General features: G+C 41.5%; 1 protein-coding gene across 2 annotated transcripts in view; it reads left to right on the top strand.

Annotated features, from left to right (window-relative positions):
• MACF1 (microtubule actin crosslinking factor 1) overlaps positions 1-21745 on the top strand; it is a 327723-nt gene that overhangs the window by 152506 nt on the left and 153472 nt on the right. For both annotated transcript variants that reach the window (XM_060140476.1, XM_060140475.1), the window contains exons 6-24: positions 1529-1695; positions 2485-2597; positions 2707-2813; positions 3234-3353; positions 3498-3593; positions 4534-4661; positions 4744-4837; positions 5035-5189; positions 5873-6149; positions 7130-7258; positions 7973-8050; positions 8772-8933; positions 10296-10400; positions 11190-11285; positions 12857-12982; positions 15474-15626; positions 17087-17241; positions 20739-20865; positions 21265-21448. In XM_060140476.1, coding sequence (XP_059996459.1) covers positions 1529-1695; positions 2485-2597; positions 2707-2813; positions 3234-3353; positions 3498-3593; positions 4534-4661; positions 4744-4837; positions 5035-5189; positions 5873-6149; positions 7130-7258; positions 7973-8050; positions 8772-8933; positions 10296-10400; positions 11190-11285; positions 12857-12982; positions 15474-15626; positions 17087-17241; positions 20739-20865; positions 21265-21448 — 2572 coding nt within the window. The remainder of the gene's footprint in view (positions 1-1528; positions 1696-2484; positions 2598-2706; positions 2814-3233; positions 3354-3497; positions 3594-4533; positions 4662-4743; positions 4838-5034; positions 5190-5872; positions 6150-7129; positions 7259-7972; positions 8051-8771; positions 8934-10295; positions 10401-11189; positions 11286-12856; positions 12983-15473; positions 15627-17086; positions 17242-20738; positions 20866-21264; positions 21449-21745) is intronic.

The raw sequence follows: 21745 nt of genomic DNA, 5'->3' as shown, positions 1-21745 counted from the left end.
GTGCCTTTATGTGTATATTGAGAAAGGATTCCCACCTCTAGTTAACTACTAACACATCCATTACCTCACTTTTTGTGTGTGTGTGTGAGAACATTTAAGTTCTACTCTCTTGACAAATTTCAGTTATACAATACAGTGTTATCAACTGTGGTCACCTATCTTTTACATTAAATCATCAGACCTTATTCAACTTATAGCTGAAAGTTTATACCCTTTTTCTGTCCTCTTCCTATTTCCCCCACCACTATCCCTTGGCAACTACTATTCTACTCTCTGTTTCTATGACTTTGACATTTTTTCTTTTCTTTTTTTTTTAGATTCCACATATAAGTGATATCATGCAGTATTTGTCCTTGTCTGGCTTATTTCACTTAACATAATGCCCTCCAGTTTCATCCATGCTGTCACAAATGACGGGGTTTCCTTTCTCATGGCTGAATAATATTCCATTGTATATACCACAGCTTTTGATGGACACTTAGGTTGTTTCCATATCCTGGCTATTATGAATAATGCTGCAGTGAACATTGAGAGTGCAGATATCTTTTCGATATCTTGTTTTCATTTCCTTTGGATGTACCCAGAATTAAGGTCTCTAGATCCTATGATAGTTCTGTTTCTAATTTTTTGAGGAATCTTCATACTGTTTTCCAGAGTGATTGTACCACTTTATAATCCCACCAGGAGTGCACGAGTGTTCCCTTTGCTCCAGATTTTTACCAGTACTTGTTATGTCGTCTTTCTGATGACAGCCATTCTAATAGGTGTGAGGTCATAACTCATTACGGTTTTGATTTGTGTTTCCCTAATGCTTAGTGATGTTGAATACCTTTTCGTGCACCTGGTGGCCGTTTGTATGTCTTCTTTAGAGAAATGTCTATTCAGATCTTCTGCCCAATTTTAAATCTGATTGTTTGTTTCTTTGCTTTGAGTTGAATGAATTCTTTGTATATTTTGGATATTAACCCTTTATCAGATATATGATTTGTAAATATTTTCTCCCATTCCGTAGGTTGCGTTTTCATTTTGTTGATGGTTTCCTTTGCTGTGCACAAGCCTTTTAGTTCGGTGTAGTCCCAATTGTTTGTTTTGCCTTTGCTTTTTGGTATTGATAAACATTCTTGTATAAAATTTTTTGCAGATTTCTCTAATGACTTCCTATCAAGTGTATGTGTATTTTAAGACTTATTAAAAACCATCCTCTAGAGAAATTATGCCCTTTATACTCTCACCAGTGGCAATGTATGAGAATCCCCAATTTCAGATATTCTTTCCAATACTGAGTAGTATCATTAAAAAAAAAAAAAGAAAAACTATTCTAATGTGACAGGTAAAAAAGTGACCTCTCAAAATTTTAATTTGCATGTCTTTGACTACCAGATAGGGTGAATATATGTTGGAGTTGTCATCTTGAAGTGCTGCCAGCCTTGGATCTCCCTCTTCTTCTAAGAGCCATAATGTATGAAGAGAAGGTTTAAAGGCTTCATCTTATTTACACTAAATTACTTCATATCCTATCTTTTGGCAGATCTCTGACATCTACATTAGTGGAGAATCAGGGGACATGTCAGCTAAGGAGAAGCTGCTCCTGTGGACCCAGAAAGTGACAGCTGGTTACACAGGAGTCAAATGCACCAACTTTTCCTCCTGCTGGAGTGATGGGAAGATGTTCAATGCACTTATTCACCGATACAGGTAAATACAGTGGAGTTTCAGTGGGCCTGGAGAGGCTTCTTCTCATCTCTTGTTTGTAATCAGCTGTAATGCCACATTTCCCCTCAACCAACAATCCAGGCTCTGATTCATTTTATTTATTTTAAAAAGGAATATGTATTGAACTCCTACTATTCCAGGCACTGGGCTCATATAGCAGTGAAGAAAACAGCTAAATTCTTGCCCTCATGGAGCTTACTTTTCAGTGGGGAAGAAAAGCAATAAACAACTAAGTGTATGCTGTCTTACAGTGGTGGGTGCAGTGGAGGGAAAGAGAATGATGGAGGTTGTGGCATTTTGGACAGGGTGGTCAGAGGTGGTCTCTCTGGTGAAGATGTTGGAGCAGAGTCATGGATGAGGAGTAGTGGGCCATGCAGGTCTCTAGGCTCAGCATGTCTCACTCGGAGGAGATAACAAGTGCAAAGGGCCAGTAGTGGGGGACTTGCTTGGAGTGGGTGAGGAAGATAGGAATTCTGAATGATGAAAATCAAAATTTATTGTACTCTTAGTGGTCATAAACACTCATAGGGAAAGTTGATACCTTTCCCTTGAAATCCAACAAACCTACTATTATGTAAGTTTAGAATTATGGAGCACTGGGCTCCTGCAGTGTGATTGAAAGTGGGACTAGTGCGCCTCTAAACCTCTTGCTTTCTCTCTAACTCATCCAGTGTTTTTCAGCTCTGAGTACTTTTAAGAGGGTTTCTTTGTGTGAACTCCCATGTGCTATGTATCTGGGGGCCTTTCATATACCTTGGTGGACTTTTACAGACCTGACCTGGTAGATATGGAGAGGGTACAGATCCAGAGTAACCGAGAGAACCTGGAACAGGCTTTCGAAGTAGCAGAAAGACTGGGCGTCACCCGGTTACTGGATGCAGAAGGTGAGAGCTGACTGAAGTTGATAAGTTGATGATGTTTGACATATATTCGTTATTCCTTCCCCCAGCGGGTTCCTTTGTTCTAAGAAATTTCTTGCCTTTTGTCTCTCAGATGTGGATGTGCCATCTCCAGATGAAAAGTCTGTAATCACTTATGTGTCTTCTATTTATGATGCCTTCCCTAAAGTCCCTGAGGGTGGAGAAGGGATCAGTGCTACGGTAAAAGAACACTTTCCTAAAATACCTTCTGCCTATGATTTGTTTGGGTGGAATGTATTGATTAGAGTAGGTTTCTTAAGCACTTAGTGTATACAGAGCACTTTTAAACAGAGCGAACTGAATCTACATCATCTTGATACATGGTTATTGTCCTTGGTCTGTGGGAATGAGTCTAGGTATCACTAATTTTGCAGTGTCCAGCATAGGCTATTCTAGGTGTCAGGAAATTAAATCCCATCTTGAGAGTCCTTGAGGAGCTTTGAAACTGGGACTCTGAGCATTAAACTGAATGGCGGTGTCTGTGTAGGCAATTAGAGCAAAAGATTTTATGTGGTTTGGGATGGCCTGAGCTACTTTCTCCTGTGCTTGTCTTGCATACTGCTAACCAGAAGGTGTGTGATATCTACCTTTTGGCAATAGGAAGTAGACACCAGGTGGCAAGAATACCAAAGCCGAGTGGACTCCCTCATTCCCTGGATCAAACAGCATACAATACTGATGTCAGATAAATCTTTTCCCCAGAACCCTGTTGAACTAAAGGTAAAGTCATGGACTTAAATTGTGTTTTGTAAATTCACTCTGGGGAGTAAGTCTCAGAGCTTGTTGCTGCTGGCTCCTGGGTGAGGTGGTATGAAAAATTAGACCGGGTTGCTTGCATTCATTCACCAAATATTAATTTTGTAGGCACTTTATAATCAATATATACACTTCAAAGAAACAGAAATTCTGGCCAAGGAGAGAGAAAAAGGAAGAATTGAGGAATTATATAAATTATTAGAGGTAAGGAAACTTATCCTTTGCTGAGACTTAGGGTGTGCTGGTGTGCTCTTTGTTGCTTCTTTGTTAGGCAGATTCCCTGCATCTTCTTCCGAACCTTCACTATAACAGCAATATTCTCAGGGTGACAAATCGAGCATCACTCTCAGGCTGCTCTTGATAATTTACGGTAAAGGGGAAGTATCAGCCATCTCTATTTTTTAAAGGGCCTGTTGAAAAATGGCATACAGTTATTCAGAAATCTTGAGTTTTATACATGTTTTCCTGTTTCTCAGAGGGAAGCTAATTCTTTCCCTAGGATAGAAAGAAAAGAGACTTTCCTTCACATTTTGATTCCTAGAGAATTTGAAGCTGTAGAGATGGGCATTTAACCTTTCCACAGTGTGGGGGAGGGGTATGGGGAGGACAGGAGGATTTATGGAAAGTATAGAAGGAATGGAAGGATTTCAAGCAAGTGGTCTCTGTATTTTAGAGGTAATTTTTTAAGAAATTTATTTATTTATTTTTGGCTGTGTTGGGTCTTTGTTGCTGTGCACGGGCTTTCTCTAGTTGTGGTAAATGGGTGGCTACTCTTCGTCGTGGTGCGCAGGCTTCTCATTGCGGTGGCTTCTGTTGTTGCGGAGCATGGGCCCTGGCCTCACAGAAGCACATGGGCTTAGCTGCTCCGCTGCATGTGGGATCTTTCCGGACCAGGGGTCGAACCCGTGTCCCCTGCATTGGCAGGCGGATTCTTAACCACTGCGCCACCAGGGAAGCCCCCTAGAGGTGATTTTTTTTCTCACCTAGAGGTGAGGTACTGCTAAAATATTTGGTTGTTTTCTCTTATTAGTCAATGGAGAAAACTGCTGAATGGCTGGGTAAAGAAGCAAAAAATTAATTAAAACTGGGACCTGAGGGCATGGCTGTGTTTTTGGACTAAAAGGGTTATCTCTGGGTTTTTTAGGTATGGATTGAATTTGGCCGAATTAAACTGCCTCAAGGTTATCACCCTAATGATGTGGAAGAAGAGTGGGGAAAACTCATCATTGAGATGCTGGAGCGAGAGAAGTCACTTCGACCAGCTGTAGAGAGGTGGGTCCAGAGCCTGAAGGTGACATTACTTACTGGGCTGCTTTGAGGCCTGCACTTGACTATGGTCTTGATCTCATTTTAGGCTGGAATTGCTGCTACAGATTGCAAACAAAATACAGAATGGTGCTTTGAACTGTGAAGAAAAACTGACATTAGCTAAGAATACACTGCAGGCTGTAAGTCTGACTGTTCTATCTCACTTCTTATGTCACATGTTTTCCACTTCTAACCTTGTGCTCTAATGGTTGAAGTCAACAGTTAAGGGATCCAGCTTCCTTTCTCTTGGAATTGCAGTGGACCGCGTGGCTCCCTTGGTCCTAGTGGGTGGGAGCAATGGGAGTTTTCCCACTCTTCTTCTCCCTTTCTCTCTCAGGACGCTGCTCACCTGGAATCAGGACAACCAGTGCAGTGTGAGTCAGATGTCATCATGTACATTCAGGAGTGTGAAGGTCTCATCAGACAGCTGCAGGTGGATCTCCAGATCCTAAGGGATGAGAATTACTACCAGCTAGAAGAGCTGGCTTTTAGGTGAGAAACATGGGACTTAAATGGAGGGCTTGCTTACTGCTGAGGCTCAAGGATCAAGAGTCGGGCACTGAATCTCGTAACCTGGATGCTAGAGGTCAGCGTCTCAGTGGGGATGTTATAGGTATTTGGGGCAGGAAAATTCTCATGGTAGAAGACAGTCTCCCTTTACTGTTGGCCCTGCCCACTAAGTACCTGTAGGGTGCCCTAATCTTTGTGTGGCATCTTATAACGCCCCCACATGCTTCCGGGTAACTGCAGCCGTGTGGGACCACGTCTGCTTTAGAACTGCTGGGGTGATTCGATGTAGCATTTCATGGAGGAGGAAACCAACACCCACAGAGGGGATGAGGATCTTTGTACAGAGCCGAGACTAAGAGCCGCATCTTTTGACCCCTAATCCATGGTTTATTCTGTTATATCATCCAAGAGTTATAAGAACTGGTATTGATTTATTGCCTCCAGTTAATGCTGTGACTTGGCATTTGCCTCAGTGACAGCTCTGAACGATGAAGATGTTAATAATATCACCTTGCATTCACAGAACACGTTTTCTTTCTCAAAACACTTTTCCTAATGTGATCTCAGTTTTATTTTTACCTCATCTTTGTCAAATGGATAGGGAAGATTTTATCTTAAAAAGCACGTTACAGATTTAATCTTTTCTTTCTCGTCTTCCATTTCAGGGTCATGCGTTTGCAGGATGAGCTGGTTACCTTGCGTCTAGAGTGCACAAACTTGTATCGGAAGGGCCATTTCACTTCACTTGAATTGGTTCCACCCTCTACTTTAACCACTACTCATCTGAAGGCAGAAGCCTTGACCAGAGGAACCCATTCTTCTTCTACCTCCTGGTTCCGAAAGCCCATGACTCGGGCTGAACTTGTGTCTATCTCCTCCTCTGAAGATGAAGGCAACCTCCGATTTGTGTATGAACTACTGTCTTGGGTGGAAGAAATGCAGGTGGGTGTACATTCCAAGTGCTTATGCAGTGCACTGAGGTTTACTGGATACAGCAGCTTGTCTCAGAGGGTTAGGTTGCTCTATGCCCCTTGTATAGATCCCCTCAATTATTGCTGCTACCTGGGACCCAAGCCTCCTTCTCTATTAAATTTTGAAAGGATAGGATCAGTTCAGATCCTCAAAATCCCATACTAAATGCATAGGCTTTTCTAATTTGAAGCCCTTCAGGAATCTCTTCCCTTCAGCCAGCTGTGCTCTAAGTGGGAGCTGGTGGAAGAAGTTGCAGAGTCTGTAAATCTGTTATCTTTTCTGAAATTCTCTCATTGTCAGAGGAGCTGCTTCTCTACTGTTGTTTTTGTCTCAGCTCTTAAGAGTAAGCAAGACTGCTGTGTTTCACAGTTCTCAGGGACATTATTTACATGTATTCTAGGATAATGGTTCAAGTTCAAGATTTTCCTGTTATCCTCTAACCCTTTTATTTTGTATTAAATTCTTCCCATCGTTGGATGATGGATTTTCCATGTACCAATAAATAAAAATATTCAAAGGCAAGCTGTTTTACAATTTTCTTCCATTGGCCAATAGTTGGTGGCATGAATGAAGCTTAGTATTTACAGATATTTATTTCTTATCTCCATTCTGATTGTGAAATGGAGAGACCCCATAAAGGGAAATGCCTAAACTATAAAGTTAAGCATTTCAGCCTGTGGGAATGCCTTTCTGGTTGGTAAATGCAGGGATGTATTCCCATAATGCAGCAGCAAAAGGCTGCTTCTGCTGCTATAGGTGGTGGGGTTTATTCTCCAGTTCCTTGGGGGTGGTTATGGCATACTTTCCTGTAAGAGACCAAAATGGAGATAGTTTAGATGTCCTTTTTCTCAATCCCCTCTCCCCAGCCCCTTTGTCCAAACTGATTGTGACAGTTTTCTTTTTCTGCCAACTTAGCAGTAAATTATATTTGTAATTTTTCCTTTTTTCAGATGAAACTGGAACGAGCAGAGTGGGGCAATGACCTGCCTAGTGTGGAGTTGCAGCTGGAAGCACAGCAGCACATCCACGCCAGTGTGGAAGAACTGGGCTCAAGTGTCAAAGAGGCCAGGCTATATGAGGTGTGTGGCATTCAGAATCCATTATGGGAGGCTGGGGTGGCTGTGCACGATGGGACAGTGCACAGCGCAGCTGTCCCTGTGGAAAAGAAGGATACCCACGAGCAGCACTTGACCACAGGTCCCCTCAGCACATGAAGCGTCTCTTGCTCTTTGAAATAACCTTGTGAGAAAGGTGTTTTTTATTAACCCCTTTTTAGTAAAAAGAATAGTGATACTGAAAGCTAAGGTCAAAATTAGTAAGTAGTGAATGCAGTTTCCAAACTCAAGCCCTCTGCTCCAAAAGTTCATGCTCTTTCCACTTCACCATCTACCTGCAATAGAGAACTGGAGAGAAAAACTATTCACTTGGTCTCTCCTCTCCCTCACTCTTTCTATCTTCCCATTTTAAATTTCAACTCTCCTCTTCCAAAAAGCAGCTGAGTAGTTGGAGGAATCACCAGGTATAGGTTTTGCTTAGAAACCTCCCAGAATTACTGGAAGCACAAGACCATGAGGTCATTCAGTTGTGCTTACTCTGCTGGACTGTTCCTCACTCAGTGCTGCTCTGAGCTATGCAGTCTCACCTGGAGATTTGCTGTGCAAGCTTCTGTTTTCTCAGAGGAACCAGTCTCCATCTATGTGCAGATGTAATATTTACATAGTTGAAATCATGCTGTAGATATAGTTTACTTACTGTTTCTCTAATATATTTTTGTTTCATTCCTTTCTTATCAGGGAAAAATGTCCCAAAATTTTCATACCAGTTATGTTGAAACTCTTGGAAAGCTGGAGACACAGTATTGTAAATTGAAGGTGAGTTTTGACTAACTGTCTTTTGTTCTGTTCATGGAGAATGTGGTTCCCTAATTCAGAAAGCTCTTGGTTTGAGCCTGTTTTGGTTTTCTGTTTATTAGTTTTATATTGTTCACTGTGCAGTTGTTCATACGTATCATAACATTTTCTCAATTTTCTTAATGGATCAAAAACCACTGCCCCAGAAAGTTTTAAGTAAGTAGCGCTTATCCTAGTTATCATACTTCACCAAAGCAGTGGGTGTATGTGCTCTGAGGCATCAAAACTAAGTCTCCCCCCGCCACCACCCCCGCATGGCTTGTGGGATCTTAGTTCCCCAGCCAGGGATTGAACCAGGGCCCTCGGCAGTGAGAGCATGGAGTCCTAACCACTGGAACGCCAGGGAATTCCCAAAAACCAAAAGTTTAAGGTTGACAGGGAGGGGACTCCTCTTCTGTCTGTTGTTCTTCATTCCTGTCTTTCAAGATGTCCAGAGTAGGACAGTTCCAGGATCATTCTTTATCCAGGGAGCCCCACACAAGCCTGGCGTGGGATTGACACGGGCTCTCTGGGAGACCCATGCCAAACTTGTACTAAATTTAAGTCTGTGGAGAAGCACCCAGAGATTGAAAAATCAAGGCTAAGTTCATTTTCTCAGCTATTCTTTGCTTTGATGTCAAATGTGATATATCGTACAGATGAAAGCCTAGCAGTCTAACCTTGTAATCCTGCCTTTGTCTAGGAAACTTCTAGCTTCCGGATGAGGCACCTTCAGAGCCTGCATAAATTTGTCTCCAGAGCTACAGCTGAGTTGATCTGGTTGAATGAGAAGGAGGAGGAGGAACTAGCATATGATTGGAGTGACAACAATCCCAGTATCTCAGCCAAGAAAAATTACTTCTCTGTGAGTCTAGCACAACAGACCTGTCATATTTTGTAATAGCAGCAGAAGGAGCCAGAGGGGCTAGTCTGCTGAGAGCTTGGGTTTCTGGATTTGCATTTTGTTAGATAGAAATAGGGACCCTGCTTAATGCATCTGTTCCTGTGAGAAAGTGTATATGGAGAAGAGGGGAAATCGAGCCCTTGAATGAATTTATTTAGAATGCATTTAGAAAGGCAGTGTCTTGGGTGAAGAGAGCAGCAGTCTGCAAATTGAATCATTTCAGAAGCAGTATAACTTTGTGGTCAAGGTTATAGGCTTTGGAATGAGACAGACCTAACATCAAATTCTTATTCCTCCACTTATTAGCTCTGTGACCTTGGCAAGTCATTTACTCTCCCTAGACCTCTGTAAAATGGGATAATAGTAGCACTTCAGAGCATTGTGTAAAAGGTTAATAAGTAAGATTTAGTAAGTTAATATAGCAAAGCACTTAGTATAGGGCTTAATGTTGTTTAACTGAGGTATATTCTTGGCTTCTTACAAATTCTGAATTCTCTTTAATTCATTCAACAATTGTTTGGTCTCCATCTCTTGGTTTGTAAAATGGGAAGGAAAATTCAGCATTGGCCAATGCAACACTGCTTTTTATGCTTTTCAGTGAAAGATAGAAAGTAGGATTGTTTTTTTGTTATTTTCAGTTTGCCCACATTTCAGAGAATTTTTCAGGATATTATGAACCCCATGAAAATAGGAAGCTTTTTAATAGCACTTAAAACTTCATTAGAGAGTGGTATATGATTCTTCTGAAGTAAAGAAGAAACAGTAGATACTATAATACAATAAACAGTCTGTATGAGAACAGAAATTAGGCTATGATAGAGACGTAAAGAAAGGGAGCATCGAGGAGAAGGGGTCAAATCTGATAGAGAGGATCAGTACCCAGCTGCACAGAAGAGCTGGCTTCTAAACCAGGTCCTAAAGTGTTAACGGAATATAGAGGCGGAGCAGGGCACTGCAGCTGAGGGTACAGTCTGAGCGGAGCCAGCCAGTCGGGGATGCGGATCAGGTACTGTGTTCTGTGGGTGCTGACCTGAACCATCCACACCAGCCACGTTCCCTCCTTTCTTGCCTTCAGTCTCATGCTGTGTGACCCCACTTACTCAGGCCTGGCTCAGATCCCATATCCTTTTGAATCATTCTCCTGTAATTCCAGCACTTTTGCTCTTCTCTGAAATCCTCTGGCGTGTACTGTTTATGACTCTCATTTTGGCACTAACCCTGGGCTGCGGACTCCTATAAAGTAGGGCAGGGAGCACAGTTTTTTCTTTATTGCTACTCCTCCCTTAACAGCACTTACTGAATAAAATTGAATTCAATTTTCAGGAATTGACAATGGAACTGGAGGAGAAACAGGACGTGTTTCGGTCTCTACAAGATACAGCCGAGCTGCTGTCACTTGAGAACCACCCAGCCAAGCAGACTGTGGAGGTGTGTGACTTGAAGGTGTGAGGGTCAAGTGCTCAGAGGTTGTTACTATACAAGTATTCAAATCAGAGACTTAGCTCTGCTGAGGGACTTGGACCAAGTGTCAGGGAGTCATGTGTCTTGGGTCTTCTCCCTTTTCTTCCCAGCCCCCAAAAGACTGCAAACAGTTTTGTTAATAGTCTAAGGAGGATACTACATGAAACAACAGAAACGATATTGACTCCTTGCTTCACGGGGAAAGTGACTTGAACCGTATTTTTTCTTATTTTTAAGTTTTTTTTTTTTTTTTTTTTTTCTCCCACGTCGTGAGGCTTGTGGGATCTTAGTTCCCTGATCAGGGATTGAACCTGATCAGCAGTGAAAGCGTGGAGTCCTAACCACTGGACTGCCAGGGAATTCTGAACCATAGTTTTTCAGATAACTGTCTAGACAGACCCTGCGTGCCTTTTGGTGTGGTGCCTGTGTTCAGAGAAGAGATTCCGTGGAGGAAGCCAGGAGAGACTGGCTTAGGCCTGGGTTTTGCTGACCAGGTCATTTAGTTGCAGATGAGTGTGGAAGAGGCCTTTTCTGGGTAACCCCTTCTAATGAAACCATGTTGGATGAAAGACAAACCTCTGTCTCGTGGGAAGCTTTGAGCAGATGCCAGTCTCTCCAGATAAGTGGCAGGTATCTCCACTTATCCTCTGTTGGCCTCTCTAGCATTAGCAGAGGTGTACTTGGAAGAGTGCATCACACATATGTAGCAGGTCTGTTAAACCTATGCCCTTCTGTCCTTTTACCTGGTTGTTGCAGGCTTACAGTGCTGCTGTCCAGTCCCAGTTGCAGTGGATGAAGCAGCTGTGCTTGTGTGTCGAGCAGCATGTGAAAGAGAATACTGCTTACTTTCAGGTACGTGGGCTAGTGTGTGTGTGTGTGTGTGTGTGTGTGTGTGTGTGTGTGTGTGTGTGTGTGTGTGTGTGTGTGTGTGCGTGTGTGTGTGCGTGCGTGCGCGCGCATGCACGCGCGCGCAGAGAGGATGAGGAGAATATTTTTTTTCATTCAGGCAAGAGATTGTGAGTGTGATTGCGTGTGTTGGTGTGTACCTGCAAGCATGTACACGGGAGGGGTGAGGTTAGAAACACATCTATATCAGTTACCCTTTACTGTATAAACCACCACCCCAAAAGTTAGTTGCTTAGAGCAACAACCGTTGGCTCAAGATTCTGTGAGTTGGCAGTCTGGGCTAGGCTCAGCTGAAGGTCTGGGCTAGGCTCAGCTGAAGGCTTTTATTCATCTTGCCTGGGTGACACATGGCTGTAGGCAGTGGGCAGGCAGGTTGGGGGCTGGTTGGCCCCAAATGGTGACACTCACACATCTGACATTTGGTTGGGGTGATGGGGTACAAGTCCACATGCAAGTCTCTAGCATCCAGTAGGCTATCCTAGGCTCCTTCACAGAATACCTGTGTTTCACAAGCAGCCAGAGAAGGCAGGCCCTGGTGCACAAGCATTTTTTTCTGCCCTCACGTGTATTAATGTGCCATTGACTAAAGCAAGTGATGTTCCCCCGCCCAGCTTCGGGGAGGTGGGGGGGAAATAGACTCCACCTCCTGATGGGAGGGGCTGTAAAATATTAGAACCGTTTTTTGTTTTTTTGGTTTTTTTTTTCCTTTAATCTGTTGCTACATCAAGAACATACTGCTTGGGCTTCCCTGGTGGCGCAGTGGTTAAGAATCTGCCTGCCAGTGCAGGGAACACGGGTTCGAGCCCTGGTCCGGGAAGATCCCACATGCCATGGAGCAACTAAGCCCGTGCGCCACAACTACTGAGCCTGTGCTCTAGAGCCCGTGCGCCACAACTACTGAGCCTGTGCTCTAGAGCCACATACCACAGCTACTGAAGCCTGCATGCCTAGAGCCCATGCTCCGCAACAAGAGAAGCCACCGCAATGAGAAGCCCGTGCACTTGCAACGAAGAGTAGCCCCCACTCACCGAAACTAGAGAAAGCCGGCATGCAGCAACAAAGACCCAATGCAGCCAAAAATAAATAAATAAAATAAATAAATTAAAAAAAAAAGAACATACTGCTTGTTTTCAGGTGAGGGTGGGAAGAGGAAATAAGCTGTTATCTCTGTTTGGATTTGCTCTTAATTAAATAAGCTCCCTGATCATTTTGTGATCATATCAATGAATTGAGATACTCAACGTCTAGGCTTTTTATGAAATAAACCTGACAGTCAAGTGCTGCCACTAGCCAAAACTCAAGGGGAAAGATCAGTGATTTCTGAGGAGTGAAGCAGACTAAGTGTTCTGTTGGGTTCAGTGGGCCTTGTGGCAGTTGTCACTACTGTTACCCTGGCATGGCATTTTGTAATCCAGGATTGTGTAATCAGCAGGCATGGTAAGGTTGTTTTTTCTCCATTATCATCTTGGTGTTGTGATGTATTGAGCACAAGGCACCCCTCCCTCTTATCCCCACAGTTCTTCAGTGACGCTCGAGACCTGGAGTCATTCCTGAGGAACCTCCAAGAATCCATCAAACGGAAGTACTCCTGTGACCACAGCACCAGCTTGTCCCGCCTGGAGGACCTGCTGCAGGACTCCATGGTGGGTGTTGCATCAGTGGGATGATTGCTTCTGAGAAACAGAGTAAACCCTTTCAGCTGCTGCTCTTTATATCCTTGAAAGTGCCAGGGCTGTGGGTCACCATGACAAAGTTTGGCTCACGTTCAATTAGAGTTTAATCTGTGTTGTTCTTTTCCTTTTTTCTTTTCTTAAAGAAATTGCTAATGAGTCCTTTGGGTATGCTGTTGAAGTAAGGGCCTAGCCATGTGCCCCTGAGGCACGTAGTGCTCATCAAAGTTTCTTTGCATTGTTCCTATTTTAATTCAGTCGTTGGAGCCAAAGATGGGGGTGTAGAGCATGAAAAATAGGGTTGACGGGATTAGCTGACACCAAATTCTTTTTCACTCTCTCATGCAAAGAGAATAAAACAAAACACCAAGGAACTAGACCTGAGCCAATTTTTTCCTCCTTGGGAATTTTCTTTTGGTAATGATGAGGTATTTGAAACATTAAAGTCTTACGTAGGTGTAATGCAGTATTTGCTCAGTTTATTTATGTAGTGGTATTAACTTTTTAAAAATAGTTTTGCAAGTAGTATTTAATCCAGATCAGTTTTACATTTATTTTCTCCAGTGAACTATTCCTTCAGGGGTGGTGGTAGTCAAATCACCAGCAGACTACTTACAGTTATTGAGCATATATTGCAGAGTTCGCAAGACAGGGCTCCAGCTACAACTCTGATTAAGATGGAAATGTATATGTAATAGGGAAATTACTTTTCCTGTGTGAGAAATGCGGGTAGTCTCACATTTCAGTAGAAAATTATAAATAAGAGAACCAGAATAACCCAAAACAGTGTCATTTTATTCGTGGGTGAGACTTGGGAATTAGTGAACATGAGTTGATTTTTTAAAAAACACTTTCAGATATTGTAAAGCTATGAATGGGTTTAGAGTCAGTGTTTCACCTGAGCAAATAACCTGTGAATTTAATTAATTTGGAAAGAAGGGTAAGACCTGACTTTTCCGATGTTGTCTCTAGAATGTCGCTCTTAGAGGTACGTCAAGTATGAAGGAGGAATCTAATAATCCGTGGCTATTATCTCCTCCCTCCCACAGAGTACCTTCCTGTCATAGGGTAACTCCTCTGCAATTGTTGTCATATCTTCTCTTCTCGAGGGTCGCTGCTCTGTTCCCTCCTCTCCAGGTCAGGGGCATCGGGTTGGCGGCGTCATCGGGGCATGAAGTCACCTGGGTCTGCTCCTCAGCTTGTCCTCAGCTTGTCCGTCAGGTTCGGGAGCATCTGTCGTGGCTTCTGGTTCTTTTCAGACCTTTTACCACGCTGAGCACTTGGTCTCTGGAGCTTGAGACGTTTGGCTGTGGGTTAGACAGAAATTGACATCTTTATTGCAAGGAAACTGAAATGGGTAGACCAGCTCTCAAGAATGGAACAGTGTGGCTGTCTCCCTGACCTATTCCATTCCTCTTTCTTAACTAATAAGTTAAAGTTGTATTTCTTCCAATCATGCTCCCGGGGACAGGCACAGGTAGTTTATTTAAGCATTTCTTTTTATTTACTTGCATATTCTTAATTCTTTAATGGCATTTCTTAACATTATTAACTCTTTACTCTCATCACATCTACTTCCATCCTAAGAAAGCCCTCTTCTGGGGACTTTTTTATACCTCAAAATGGGCTTGAAACATCCTGGTTAAGAGATAAAGCTTATCTTTTACTCTTTAATGGAGTTGGTAGTAGATTGCTACCCATTTCGTTGACAAGAACTTCATTAGTTTTTAAGAAAATTGGGTTTGCAGAGACTTGAGTATTTCAATTTTGCATGAGACCTCTTTCAAATCAATCAAATTTATATAAATACAGCACAGCAAGACTCTAAAAGGTAAACCTTAAGTCATTTGTCCCAGTACCTTCACCAACAGCATTGGTTTATAGATTGTTGGTTGAAGAGCTAAGATCTTTCTCTAGAAAGTTTGATTCAATTTAATAAAGTAAAATATTTGTAATAGAGCTTGGGAGATAACATTATTAAAAAAAATGTAAAAGAGTATAACTCTAACTTCTCCTAAGCAGAGAGGCAAGAACTGGCTTCTACCAGTGAGAAATTTAATAATAATAACAACCACAGCCTAGTTATTATCATTGTTTTTAACTTCCATGTTTTCTGAAGCTTATTTGGCAAAATCCTTTGTTAGCTGTATAGCTGTATTTGGCAGCTAGAAATTCTTTTTTTTTTTAATTTATTTATTATTTGTTTTTGCATGTGGCTTTATGGTTCATTGAAAAAGACACAGGGAGAAAGCTGCAGAATTTGAGTATAAAAGCACTTGGTAGCAGACAGAAGCATCCTCTCCTGTTTTCTTTATCCCTGTGTTTCTAAGATGGCTCCACCAAGGATCCCTACTTAACCGAGAAGTGACATTCTCGGAGGGAGTGGAGCATTCAGTTTTCTTTGTTGACTGAGTCTCCCAAGGAGCAACATTAATGTCTTTTTCGTTTTCTTCCCATTTTGTAGGATGAAAAGGAGCAGCTTATACAGTCCAAGAGTTCCGTTGCCAGTCTTGTTGGGAGATCAAAATCCATTGTTCAGCTAAAGCCACGCAGTCCCGACCACGTGCTAAAGAGCACCATTTCCATCAAGGCCATCTGTGACTACCGGCAGATCGAGGTGAGGAGGTGGAAAGGGTACTTCCCGCTCCAGAAGGAAGCAAGGGAGAAGGGAAGCCTTCAGTTAGCGTTATGATAACAGGGAAAGGTCAAATGATAGAGTTCTTCTGTTAGAACTTAAACATGCTCAAATCTCTTCTATCATGAAAAAAATAAGCCTCAACTCTATGATCTTGACCTGCTCCCTGCCTCAGTAATTGGCATCATTATCCACCCAGTTGCCTAAGTGTAGATAGAAACGGTGCTTTGTAGCACCTGGGAGAGATCCATGACTCCTCCCCTCTTAGTCCCCACAGCTAGTAGGACTATCAAGTCAGTAGTATCAATACCTTGTAAATAAGTATCCCTCAAGTGTACTTCTTTCTGTCCCTGCTGCTACTACAAGTTAGACCCTAAGTTTCTTTCACTTGGATCATTACATCAGCCTACCCATTCAATGCATTCTTTATCCTACCACCAGCATGGTCTTTTTAAAAATTAATTAATTTTGTTTTGGCCACGCCGCACAGCATGTGGGATCTTAGTTCCCCGACCAGGGATCGAACCCACGCCCCCTGCAGTGGAAGCGCAGAGTCTTAACCACTGGACCGCCAGGGAAATCCAGCGTGACTTTTTTTTTTTTTTTTTTTTTTTTTACCATCACTCCCCTGCCTAAGTCTCACAACAATTCCCCATTTCTGTGTAGAAAGTCTAAATTCCTTAATGTGGCTTTAAGGTCCTGAATAATCTCTTTACCTCTCTAACCAAGACTGGGCCTCATGCCTTCCATGCATTCCCTGGTAAATTGCATTTGTCACACAGTGTTGTAACCAAATACTGCATCAGAATATGTGGAATATAGACCATGGTTGTTGGCTTACCATTTTTACCTCTAATGGCATGGCATACTTCCAAGCACGTAATAGGCTCAATAATATTTGTTATACAAAGGAACAAATGAACTTTTCCTGTACTTTTCTTTGTCTCAGTATTTCTGTCTATAAAATAGAGATGATATTGTTGGTTACTCGTCTCCTAAGAGAAAGAATTGGTGATTTCAAAGGCTTAAACATTTCAGGGAGTTGGGTGGGGTGACAGGAAGGGAGGAGGAAGAAGTATCAGAAGTAGAAAGTTGTGAGTATTATGTCCCTTTAAGTTTTACCCCGTTGGTTGTAGGTTCAGAGAGATTGCTCTTGCAGGCCTTACAGTCTCCTTATAAATTTCATATACTGTGTTACTTGACATGTAACAGGCATTTAATAAACACTTGATTTATTTCATTTCACAACCTTCCCTTGGTTGTTTATTTATACACATTATCCTTTTGTCTAAATCAGAAACTCTCCCTAGGTGATCTCCAAATGATTGGAGATCTCCAAAACAATTTTTCCTTAAGGATTTCATAGCCTTGGGATCAGCCACCAGGTAATAATAGGTTGTTGTTTTATCCATTAGCAATGATTTGTAACTTTGTCTCTTCAGATCACTATTTGCAAGAATGATGAGTGTGTGTTGGAAGATAATTCACAGAGGACCAAGTGGAAAGTGATCAGCCCCACAGGGAATGAGGCAATGGTACCATCAGTCTGCTTCCTTATCCCCCCACCCAATAAGGATGCCATTGAGATGGCCAGCAGGTAACTCAGCTCAACTGCCACTCTGTACTTCCACCTCTGCTCTTTGGCTGGGTGAACTGATGGAGGTTATGAATCTGCGTTTGTGATTTTGAACAGAGAGACCAAGTTTTGAAGATTCTTTTGGGAAAGACCTCCTATTACGATATCAAGTCTTGCCCTGCCAGCCACATAGTAGATTTTCAGTAAATGCTATGGTCAATTGAGATATATTCAGTGATAATTCTTTTTTAAAAAAAAAAATCTTTATTGGAGTATAATTGCTTCACAATACCTTGTTAGTTTGTTACACAACAAAGCGAATCAGCCATATGCATACACATGTCCCCATATCCCCTCCCCCTTGAGCCTCCCTTCCATCCTCCCTATCCCACCCCTCTAGGTCATTGCAAAGCACCGAGCCAATCCCCCTGTGCTATGCTGCTGCTTCCCACCAGCCAACTATTTTACATTCGGTCATGTGTATGTGTCGATGCTACTCTCACTTTGCCCCAGCTTCGCCTTCCCACCCCATGTCATCAAGTCCATTCTCTATGTCTACCTCTTTATTCCTGCCCTGCAACTAGGTTCATCAGTACCTTTTTTTTCCTTTCTTTTTTTAAGATTCCATATATATGCGTTACATACGGTATTTGTTTTTCCTTTCTAACTTACTCCACTCTGTATGACAGACTCTAGGTCCATCCACCTCACTACAAATAACTCAATTTCGTTTCTTTTTATGGCTGAGTAATATTCCATTGTGTATATGTGCCACATGGAACCAACCTAAATGTCCATCGACAGGTGAATGGGTAAAGAACAGTGATAATTCTTTTTTAAATAATTCTTGGTTATAAACAGTTTACTCTCAATAGTTGATTTTTGTACTGACAGTTAACTTTCTTCTTTATATTTTATTGAAATACGTATAAAGATTTTAAAAAGTTGAATTATACCACAAAACTTATAGTAAAAACTAGCAGTCACCTCCCCCACCCCAGAGTTCTGCTTCCCAGAGTGAACTATTTTCAACTCTTTGAGCAGATTTTTCTGGTTTTTAACATCAAATGTCTAAATAATGTGATTTTTTTTCCTGTTACTTAATTTTTTTTCAACTTTGGAAATTATTGACTTCTTACTCTAGGAAATTAATGGTTTTCTACACACCTGTAATTCACTTCTCCTTTACCCATCTTCCAAATGTAGTTATGTCATGATTTTTGTTTAAAATCGGTATCTTGTTTGTTATTTTTACATTAAATTGTTTACAGCTGAACTGTGTAGTACTCTAGGGCATATTGTAAGCCTTACCCAAGCATGTCTTACCTCTCTAAATCATCCTTTGCCACTGTCCTTGCTTGCGCTCAGCTCCAGTTTCTCAAGCACCACAAGCATACTCTTGCCTCAGGGCCTTTGCATTTCCTCTGCTTGCTTCATATATTGACGTGATTCACTCCCTCACATCTTTAGTTCATCTAATCACATTCGTATACTACCACCCCACTCACTGCCTATCACTCTCTATCTCCTCTCCCCATCAGAACACTTTATTTTTCTCCAGAACACTTAATACTGTCCAAAAGATTATAAATTTGTTTATTGCCTTTCTCCTCCCCTTAGAAGTTCTAAAAGAATAGATTTTTGTCTGTTTTGTTTACCTCTGTATCCTCATCACCTAGAACCTGACGTGTAGTAGGTACTCAATACATGGTTGTTAAAGAAAAGAATGAACGAGTTAGGTGATTGAATATATGTATGAACAAATTATTTTGTATAACTTTATGTTTCCTTAGAGCTGATAATTGTTTTGTTTTTAAGTTTGCTTAGTTGTCTATTTGTATCTTATGAATTTATTCCCAAACTCTCCTATTTTACTGTAAAAGCCTTCTTAGTATGGCCAAACACCAGGTAATTTTCAATTTTATTTTCTCTTGGAAACGTCTCTTCTGAACCATTCTGTCTTCCTTTTCCAGTCTGAACCTGCTCTGTAGGCCTGCTTCATTACTGCCTCCCTGGCATTTCCCTTCATCTTCACCCTGAAGATTCCCTTTACATCTCTTCTGTGTTGGACCCTCTGCTTCCTAGATTCTAAGTCTTATTTATTGGTTTATTCCCTGGTTTGGGAGAGTATGCTCTCCAGTAGCTTGCTGAAAAAAAGTGCAGGAGAAGTAAATTTTTTGAATCCTGTCATATCTGAAAATGTCTTTCTTCTCCCTTCATAATGAATTGGTCAGTTACAGAATTCTTCTGGAAATTCTTTTCAGTCTGAACCTTGAAGGCTCTGTCCCACTGTTTTCCAGCATCCAGGGTTTGTTGTTGAGAAGTACAGTACAATTATCATTCTTTATCATTCTTTAAGTTTATGTAACTGTAAAATTCCCCTTTTGTAGTGAGCAATACTGTTATTTTGACAAATGCATAGAATTGTGTCCTCTATCACAGTTGTGATACAGGACAGTTTGACACTTTAACCTTTTGAATGAAATCTTTATCTCTCTGAAGATTTTAAACTCCTCTCTGTCTTTAATCTTTGAAGGGGATGCTGTGTCTTCAGGTGAGCCTTTCTTGTGCTAACCCTGAACACAAACCGGAAACTCATATCTTTCAGATCTGGGGAAATTTTTCTTGGATTCTTTCTTTAATTATTTCCTTTTCTATGTTTGTTTTCTGTTCTCGCTTTCAAGAACTCCCATTTGTCAGCTATTGGACCTCCTAACTGTTTCTCTCATTTTCTCTTATTTTCTTTCTGTTTTTTATTTCTTTGTATTTTTATTTTTCTTTGAGATTTCCTGAACTTTTATTTCAACCTTACAGTCATTTTAGTGGGATTTTTGGAAAATGGAAAGATAAACTAATGGGTTTAATGTCTGACATCCTAGCTTCTAGTTTTCCATCCTATTCTATATATCTTACATTTTTTAACTTGAAGAAATTCAAGGTAATTTGGTGTGTGTCGAGTGTGTCTGTGTATCTGAGTTTGTAAGTCATCCGTAAGTTGAGATTGAGTTAGGCATGGGATGCTAAGAAAAAGATCTTCTCAAGCTCTTCACACTACAAGTTTCGTTTTATATGCCAGGTGAACTTCTTAAATTGCTATTAACTTTTAAACATTTTAGCAGTTTTGTAAAAATATAGAACACAGCAAATCGCTTTTTAAGCATTGTTGTCATTTTTCAGCAATTTCAAATGGAGTTATTTTGTCTCTATTTTTCTCTGTCATTGCTTTCCCTGGGTATTCCTCTCTCTAACTTCTCATAATTATATTACATTCAGGTAACATTTATGAGATTGCTAAATATGTGCTGACATAATGTATAGAATAGTGTAGCAAATTGCTTGAGCATCTCAATTTATTTAGGTCTAAAGATTCCTGTGTTGTTAGTATTTGACTTGTTGCCTTTCTCTGCTCAGCATATAAGCTCAGTTCTGCTAAGGCAATCACATTTTTTCCTTAGAAGGTCTCTAGTGTGGAGCTGAAGCCTTAGAAAAGCTATAGCCAGGTTCTGTGTTGTTTGTAGGGTGGAGCAGTCTTATCAGAAGGTGATGGCCCTTTGGCATCAGCTACATGTTAACACCAAAAGCCTTATCTCCTGGAACTATCTGAGGAAGGACCTTGACCTTGTAAAGACCTGGAACCTGGAAAAGGTAATTATGACAGCTTTACCGCAGGCTCATAACCTATTGGCAGGTTTTTTTTCGGAAGGAACTTCTTACTGTGAGACTCCTCCTCACCCAATTGGTGTAAAATGGAGTCAGGGATACTGTTTTGGGGTTAGGGGCTTGAGGCTCTTAGGAACCAGAAACTTTTGCATAAGTGTGTGGAGTAGGGGAATACTGGTGAATTAACCATCATTAAGGCTTACATCCAAGAGGGCACAAAGAGTGCTTCTCAGATACTAGTAACATCCTGTTTCTTGATCTGAATGCTGATTTCATGGACAGGTTCAATTTGTGAAAAGTCAGCGTGTTTATAATTATGGTTTGTGCACTATTTTGTATTACGTTCCCATTCCACTGAAATGTCCTCTGGCTTTTTCTCTGCAGCTCCGCTCCTCAGCATCTGGGGAGTACCACCAGGTTATGAAGAACCTGCAGGCCCACTACGAAGACTTTCTGCAGGAGAGCCGTGACTCAGCGCTCTTCTCAGTGGCTGATCGTCTGCGCTTGGAAGAGGAGGTGGAGGCTTGTAAAACCCACTTCCAGCACCTGATGAAGTCCATGGAGAATGGTGTGTGCCTTGGGAAGTGGAATGGGAGCCCTGAAGGGTGCTGCTGGACCCTTCATATACTCTAGACAGCAGCATCACCACCTTTTTACCACTTGAGTTGCTAAAAAACTTGAGATAGAGAAAAACTTGTAGAGGTGAATTCTCAAAATGAGATCATGGAAGAAGAGGCCATATTTCATTCATTATTGCTTATCAACCTATCACATTTTCCTGTGGAAATTACGTGTTTGGATCCTTAAAGAGTAGTATATGATGCAGGGAGTTTGGGAACAGGCAGAAGGTTCCCCACATAAGGCC

The sequence above is a fragment of the Lagenorhynchus albirostris genome, chromosome 2 (assembly GCF_949774975.1).
Source record: "Lagenorhynchus albirostris chromosome 2, mLagAlb1.1, whole genome shotgun sequence".
NCBI classification, from domain to species: domain Eukaryota; kingdom Metazoa; phylum Chordata; class Mammalia; order Artiodactyla; family Delphinidae; genus Lagenorhynchus; species Lagenorhynchus albirostris.
The sequence above is the reverse complement of the archived record's forward strand: the minus strand, read 5'-3'. Positions and strand labels throughout refer to the sequence as shown.